Consider the following 8420-nt stretch of genomic DNA (forward strand, 5'->3'; position numbering starts at 1 on the left):
CGCATGATGGTTTAGATAATTATATTTTCCATAATGTAAAATATAGGCCAGCAAGGTCCCAGGTTTGATCTCCAGTCTGTTTTGAATTTGTGATAGAATATTATGATTGACTTTATCAACCTTCAACTAAGGGAGAGAGAGAGAGAAAATGTCATTCAGCCATTCTACCATCGTGATGGCAGTAATGTCCTTGTTGGAAGTCCAAAGCTTATACCTCCAAGTTCCCACAAGAGCAGAAGACAAATACACCTTAGGATTTGCGGACTTATCTTTAACTCCATGTAAATGACTGGGTTTTGACTGATGTAAAATCTCACCAGACGATTCAGTTAGAATCGTTCTCTTCAAATAGAAAGGGGTAATTTTGAATGTAAAAAGGTCCAGTGTGATTTAATAAGCTGCTTTTGAGAAATTAAAATGTCATCTAAATTAAAGAATGAACAAGCAAAATGTGCTAACGTCTGAAAGCAAATGGAAATATTAAATTTCTGTTTTGGAAATGTTTTATTGGGCTGTGAAGTTTCTCCAGGACTCCTGGGTAAGTAATGGGAAAACATTTAGCAGATAGAGACAGAAAATACACTGAATTTGAATTGGAATAACCTATGTTGAATGTAATTCAAATGGATACATTAATCTGGTGTTAAAGTATATTTTATTGAAAGGAAAGCATAGATGAGACTATTAATAGTCAGCAACAGGTCCTACAACATAGGAACCATGCAGGTCAAATTGGCCAGAACGAACAGCCCTAGTAAATGAGCATGTGGCAAAAAAATTGCAAAACTACAATTGAAAGGACTGAGGCTTCACTAATGCATGAAGGTAGGATGCAACAAGATAATGAGAGATTAGAAAAAGTGAGTAAATTAATAGATTCCTCTTGAAGATATTTGTGCCCTAGTCTAGGAACCTTTTTTTAAGAGAACTGAATTTGATAGTCTGGCCATTACCCGAAGCATTGGGACTATGCAGGAAGAGATGAGAAAAGGCTTCAAGATCTTTTGATAAGATCACCTGAGAGTCAAGAATGTCTGACCAGGTATTGGATACCGCATGCATGCAGATGTGTTATATGTGAAGTAACAAACAGAATATGCAAGAAATCAATTCAAAAATGGGCTAGTTCAAAGGTCAGGAGATAGTTAGTAAAATGCACTGAAGAACAGATCTCAGGCTTGTGCAACTACTTGAAAAACAACATGAAATGGTTAATGTGGCGGGTAGTGTGAGACAACATCCTTAAGCTGTCAAGCAAAGCCATACAGAAACTGACTTTAAAACATTCAAGATAGAATTAAACATGCTATTTATCAAATGAGTTCAATTAAAGTATAAGCAATAAAATTTGGACTGGAATTGTTAACGATGTGGGAGTAATGATCCTTAGTAAGAAATATCCGCAAATTGGATACAGGTTTTTTAAAAAGAGCCAAAAGATCTTTTAATTCGATTTGAGTTGATGGCTAAGACATTGATATTTCTATGAAAGTAACTTAGAATTTGAAACACTTTTGTCAGGGAATTCTTTGAGTGAGGTAATCTAGATGTGGGAACTATCATTGCAAATGAAAAGTGACTAAGACTCACATTTTACAGGAGAATCTGTTATCAAAATGCAAAAGATATTGCAGATTACACACAAATTTCATATCAGTCACCATCCACAGTCTATTGGAGTACTGAAAAGAGAGAACAGAACTTCAAAAACAATATTTAAAAAGTTCCACACAGATTGGGCAGCATGGTGGCACAGTGGTTAGCACTCTGCCTCACAGTGCCAGGCACCCGGGTTCAATTCCTGGCTTGGGTCACTGTCGGTGTGGAGTTTGCACATTCTCCCCGTGTTTGCGTGTGTTCCCCCCGAGTGCTCCAGTTTCCTCCCACAGTCCAAAGATGTGCAGGTTAGGTGGATTGGCCATGCTAAATTGCCCTTTAGTGTCGGGGGGGCGAGCTAGAGTAAATGCATGGGGTTATGGGGATAGGGCTTGGGTTGGATTGTGGTTGGTGCAGACTCAATGGGCCAAATGGTCTCCTTCTGCACTGTAAGATTCTATAATTCTATGATTCTATCACCTCATTCAAATGGCTATAAAATCAAATCCTCAGAGAACTGCAGGAGTTTCTCCTTATCAGGCAGGAAGATGACAGGAAGACTCACAAAAACACCAGGCCATTTGACACTGACAGCAACGGGTCCTCCTACAACATAGGAACCGTGCAGTCCAAATTGGCTAGAACGAACAGCCCCAGTAAATAAGCATGTGGCAAAAAAATTGCAAAAATACAATTGAAAGGACTGAGGCTACAATAATGCATGAAATTAGGATGCAGCAAGATAATGAGAGATTAGAAAAAGTGAGTAAAAATTAGATGGAAAAGTAGTGATGGCAGAAAGTTGTTAAAGTAAATGAACGTCTTTGGTTTAGGAATATTCCAACTGTTTTCCTGTTAGTGCAATTGATAACCATAATTGTGATTATTTTCATCCTTTTACTGTTTAAGGATCCTCTCTAGACTACAAAGGCAAGTTATCATGCCTCAAAAATGTACAGAAAGAAAGAGATCAAATAAGTCGCAATGGATCAATATTTTAGCAATATGTCTCATCCCAGGAGATGTAAATAAGCCTAGATTGTAGTGTACCTCAGCCATTTTTAGATTAATCTCATTATGTATGTATTATAATAACCTAACAAAGTCTAACGCATTTTGTGCTAAGAAGCTATTTTGTGTTCTGTACTTTATAATCACTCACGTGATTATAATTAAAAATTATTATACAATTAGGAACAAGTCAAAAACAGATGACTGACCAAATAGTGTACTTCAATTAAGTTACAACTGAAGGAATAGTAATTAATCAAGTAATTAAGTTAAAGTTGAACATAAAACCTTGTAAGTTTAAATGCTATTTTGATTAGTCTGTTTTGGATGAGTATCAATTGGACACGTTGTGATAAGCTTAGCAAAAATCATGATCAAATTGGCAACAGGCAACGGTGCAAAGTCAAATAAGACTCTGGTTAAGAAACATCATCCATTCAAACACCAAGTAAAACAAATCACCATTTAAATTAACCAATTGTGAAATTACACAGATATGGGGCAAATTTTTCCTGTCCTGCTTGCCACAGGAATCATAATGGGCAAAGACTGACCATGCAAAGATCTGTTGATGGAAATTTCTGACCATGGGGGCGAGCACAGCCAGAAAATCCTGCCCACAGTCTGAGATGAGATATTAATAATTTTAGGGATTAAAACTAAAGGCTTTGAATGACATTTTTGCCAACTGGCCATGTACTGGATGCTTGTGAGACAGAACTTGAAAGTGTGGCTATCGTCTTCCTTTATGGTTCTGTCTTATTCAAACCGAACAATTTATTGGGTTAATCTGAAATCGGGTAATTACATAATTAAAGATTAAGTTAAAATAAAATAATCTATATAGAAAAAAGGCATACATCATTTCACATCTGGATTTCAGCCATTTTGTCCATGTTTGGACTCAGGTTGTAATAAGTTCTGGAGTCAGAGAATTCCTGACAGAAATCAAACAGAGCATTGGTGAACAGATGATTGGTGAGTAAATACTGCTTGATAGCACTGCCGTAGACAATGTCCATCACTTTGCCAAAACATTGATCCCTTGCTACTTATTTGATCTCTTTCTTTCTGTGCATTTTTGAGGCATGATAATTTACCTCCACTTCAAATCAATCTTTGCAGCCTAGTGAAGACTTTCAAGCAGCAAAGGATGAAAATAATGACAATAATGACTGATGGAATGGGAATTGACAGGATTGAATTTCTCCTGCTTTTGGTTGACAGGTCATACCTGGAAAAGCTTCCATATTGTTGTCTGGATGCCAATGTTGTAGCAGAACTGGAACAGCTTGGTTAGCAGAACTATTAGTTATGGAGCAAACATCTTCAATACTACCATATAAATACAACACTGTCAGTGCTGCAAATCTGAAATAAAAAAGAAAGTGCTGGCAAAACTCAGCAGGTCTGGCAGCATCTGTGGAGAAAGAAACAGTTAACAGGTCAGATTTTTCCATCCTGCCATCGTAGCAGGTGGGATAGAAAATTCGGCTGACCGTGTAGAGGTCCATTGATCTCCGGTGAGAATTTCTGGTCTTTGGGGCATATGTGGCTGGAAAATCCCTCCCAACATTTCAAGTCCATATGATTCTTGTTCAACGTTCTGAAATGTTAACTTTATTTCTGTCTCCTGCTAACTTTTTCAGTTCTGATTTATCTTCCAGTCTATAGCTAGGATATTATCAAGGTCAATAGCTTTTGCTATATCAACCGTTCTCAAGTGTGTCTTAATATCGTATCAAATGAGTTGAATTTTATTTATTAGTCACAAATAAAGCTTACATTAACACTGCAATGAAGTTTCTGTGAAATTCCCCTAGTCGCCACACTACGGTGCCTGTTCGGGTCAATGCACCTAACCAGCACATCTTTCAGACTGTAGGAGGAAACCGGAGCATCAGGAGGCAGCCCACGAAGACATGGGGACAATGTGCAAACTCCACACAGACAGTGACCCAAGCAGGGAATCAAACTTGGGTCCCTGGCACTGTGAGGCAGCAGTGCTAACTACCTTGCCACTGTGCCCCTCTTGAATTGACTTGGCTGGTTTTTTTGATGGTGAGAATCTGAGGAAGAAGTTGAGATGGATCATCCACTCAACATCTCTGGCAATTGCTTATTATAAACAAATTCATTTTGACCTGATAGAAGTCTACAGGATTATGAGGGGCATGGGCAGAGTGGATCGTCAGAAGCTTTTTCCCAGGGTGGAAGAGTCAATTACTAGATGGCATAAGGTGCGAGGGGCAAGATTTAAAGGAGATATAGAGGTTTTATTCATAGGTTAGTGGGTGGAGCTCGCTGCCACGAGAGGTAGTGGAAGCAGATATGATAGTGACTTTTAAGGGGTGTTGTGACAAATATATGAATAGGATAAGAATAGAGGGACATGGTCCCCAGAAGGGTAAGGGGTTTTAGTTCAGTTGGGCAGCATGGTCAGTGCAGGCTTGGCTCTGCCATCATTGAGGACATGGCTGCTCAGTGTGTCTCCTCCTGTTAGTTGGTTAAGTATCCCCTTCACAACTGGATGTGGCAGGCCTGTAGAGCTTTGGTTTAAACTATTTGTAGTGGATTACTTAGCTCTGTGCATAGCATGCTGTTTCTGCTATTTAGTGTGTATCCTGTGTCATAGCTTCACCATGCTGCTACCTCATTTATAGACATTCATGGTGCTGCTCTTGGAATGTGCTCCTAAACTCTTCATTCAATGAGATTTGGAGCCCTCACTTGGTAAGGATAGTCTAAGGAACATGCTGGCCCATGAATTTACAGGTTGTGGTGTTTAATTCTGCTACTAATGGAAGGTCCTTTGACAGCACCTTCCAAACCCATGACATCTACCACCTAGAAAGTCAAAGGAAGAAGCACATGGGAGCACCATCATCCACAAGCTCTGTTCCGAACCACACACCATCCTGCCTTGAAAATGTTCCTTTGTTGTCACTGAATTAACATTTTGGCTATAGGTTCCAGCAGTAGTGCCTGGGAGATTCATTTGGAGGGGCATGGTGGCACAATAGTTAGCACTGCTGCCTCACAGTGCCAGAGATCTGGGTTCAATTCTCTGGCTTGGGTCACTGTCTGTGTGGAGTTGGCACATTCTTCCCGTGTCTGCATGGGTTTCCTCCGGGTGCTCCAGTTTCTTCCCACCGTCCAAAGGTTAGATGAATTAGCCTGGCTAAATTCTCCCTCAGTGTACCTGAACAGGTGCCAGAGTGTGGCAACTAGGGGGTTTTCACAGTAACAACATTGCAGTGTGAATGTAAGCCTACTTGTAACACAAATAAATAAACCTTTACTTTTCTTCATTCTTGTGAAACTCCAGAGCAATCTGGAATAGTTGGGACTCTAATTCGTTCACATGACTGTAGATCATTACCAATGGAGTTGCATGGTTTAAAGTGCTGTTCAGAATAATGCTAACAGCATTATTCAATTCCATTATTCAATTCAAGATAGAGGTCATTTTTAGGGCCTGCCGCCTAGTCTTGCTCCTTGAAGCAACTAATGAACAACAAAACAAGGATGCTACATGAAGGGAGATTATTTTGAAACGAATCCATTTACTGTGAGGCACTTTGACAATGCTTTAGGTTAAAATGAAGCACTCTGTAAATCTTTGTCTCATTCATGTATTTACCTTTCACTACATTTAGTGTAATATCCTCGTTAGCCTTCCTCAGACCCTCATCTCTCACTCATACCTCATTGTTTTTCATGCTGCACGATTTGTCACTGGTCATTTAACGATCTTTATATGTTTGTCATGCCATCTGTGTGTCTCCTAAGTATTTTTTATATCATCTTTTCATTACTTCATGGCGCCTGGGGAAGTGTTTCACCTGGTTAACGGCGGATTAATGAGCCGTGATGACTGACTGGAACCGAGGTCTTGGGGGTGGTGGGTCTGACCAAGCCACTATATAAAAAAAACTCTGCAGCCTGGTACCAGAGCTCCAAGTGAAGGTTTTGCTACACGCAGCACAGAGTGGCTGGTACAGTGAGTGTCTAACCGGAGGAAGATGCGCTCTGTGCCAGTGGCAGCGTTGCTCAGCCTGCTTTTGTTCCTGGCTCTATCTGGGCTCAGGGCAGACCGGGCGGTCAAGCTGTGTGGCTCTGAGTTTCACAGGGCGCTCGTCCACCAATGCGGCGCCTCTCGCTGGAGAAGAGAGCCCGCTTCAGAGGCAGTCCCCAGAGGTGAGTGAGAGCTAAAAATAAAAACAGTGGGCTAGTTCCCACTTTTAAAAAGTCTAGCATAATAGATACTTTAATGTTATCTGCATTAAATAATATCTCAGCAGGGTTGGCACTTGCATGAGGCAGCACTGGGGCAGCGTGGTGGCACAGTGGCTAGCACGGATGCCTCACAGTGCCAGGGACCTGGTTTGGATCACTGTCTGTGCGGAATCTGCATGTTCTCCCTGTGTCTGTGCAGGTTTCCTCTGGGTGCTCCAATTCCCTTCCACAGTCTGAAAGACGTGCTGGTTAGGTGCCATTGGCCATGCTAAGTTCTCCCTCAGTGTACCCGAACAGGTGCCAGAGTGAGGCAACGAGGTGATTTTCACAGTAACTTCATTACAGCTTTAATATCAGCCTATTTGTTACACTAATAATTAAATTAAACTACTGGCTTCAGTTTGAAATTAACTTTTGTCAACACCTTCAGTGACTGTTTCATTGCATGTTTTCATCAGAATGTACACTTCCCATCTGGAATATAGTGACAATTAGATGGACAAATTATCCACTGCGCTGCATTGTTTAAAGATCAGAACAAGATTTTGTGCCAGAACAATTGATTAGCAACTAAATGAACCAAAGAGCCACAGAAAAATCAACACATACCTTTCAGATAGCTTTCCATTTAGATTATATATTCAGAGCAAAGATAAATAATCATTTCTGGCATGTTGCAGTTGATGTTCGGACAGTCCTATTGTTATTCATACAAACAAAAATGTTTTTTGTCTCCAAATGTCTTTTAATGTTCTTTTCTGTCTTGAAGCACCAGCAAGGAATTTGGCGTCTTCGTCAATGGAAAACTCAGATTTCAACAAATTTCCTGAAGATTCCAACCCTAGATGGGGAAGGTCCAGCGAGGATTTCACTGACCATTCAGACTTGCTGGGAGGAGACCAAAATCTGTACCCCCCAAAAATTAAACGGAATCTGGACAAAATGGCTGACTTTTGCTGCAAATATGGTTGCAGAAAAAAGCACCTGAATTCTATCTGTTGAATCACAGAAGAACAGCATAAAGTTAATGTCACGCTCTCATCCCTGAAGATTAAGTGCAATCAATAAATCTTGCTGCCAGCTTCTGTAAATGACAAAATGCTAAAATGTTCATTGTAGGTGGTGAAAATGTGTTGTACATGTGTTAAACATTGACTTTAACTGAATAAAGTTATTGATCAAGTTGATGGAAATATCAGTGACATGATTTAAATTTTACCATATTTTAACTTTAATTTGAAATTTTTGATTACATATCAATTTTATCAAAATATAGAAATCACTCTTTTGAACTCTTAAATAATTTAAGTTTTTCCTACCATCATGAAATTGGGACCAATAACTAACTCACAGGCTCAAATGAATTATAAACAGCACAAAGCTGTGACAGGTAGCTAGGGTAGGAGTAAATAGCACCATTGGATGAAGTTGTTGAAGGATGGAGGTCAGTTAGAGGAGCCCTGGGTTAGATTCCTCAGTTTTTTCTGAGTGCTGATCAGGGTTCAAGTCCACTTTCCTGATTATCCTCTTTTTTTGAATCTTGGTTAAATCAATGATAAAACAACCAATACAAC

The 8420-nt window shown here is 39.8% G+C and overlaps 1 protein-coding gene across 1 annotated transcript; it reads left to right on the forward strand.

Annotated features, from left to right (window-relative positions):
• Window positions 1-6345: 6345 nt before the first annotated feature.
• Window positions 6346-7963, forward strand: insl5a (insulin-like 5a). Its single transcript, XM_080196474.1, has 2 exons — window positions 6346-6807; window positions 7532-7963. Exons 1-2 carry the CDS (start codon window positions 6633-6635, stop codon window positions 7846-7848), a joined length of 492 nt encoding a protein of 163 aa, XP_080052600.1. The 5' UTR covers window positions 6346-6632; the 3' UTR covers window positions 7849-7963.
• Window positions 7964-8420: the final 457 nt, after the last annotated feature.

The sequence above is a fragment of the Carcharhinus amblyrhynchos genome, chromosome 9 (assembly GCF_965287045.1).
Source record: "Carcharhinus amblyrhynchos chromosome 9, sCarAmb.v2.hapA, whole genome shotgun sequence".
Lineage (NCBI taxonomy): Eukaryota > Metazoa > Chordata > Chondrichthyes > Carcharhiniformes > Carcharhinidae > Carcharhinus > Carcharhinus amblyrhynchos.

Coding starts and splice junctions, on each gene's coding strand:
- insl5a (XM_080196474.1), top strand. CDS start 6,633: ATGCGCTCTGTGCCAGTGGCAGCGTTGCTCAGCCTGCTTTTGTTCCTG. Junction 6,808..7,531: donor TTCAGAGGCAGTCCCCAGAG/GTGAGTGAGAGC, acceptor GTTGCAGTTGAT/GTTCGGACAGTCCTATTGTT.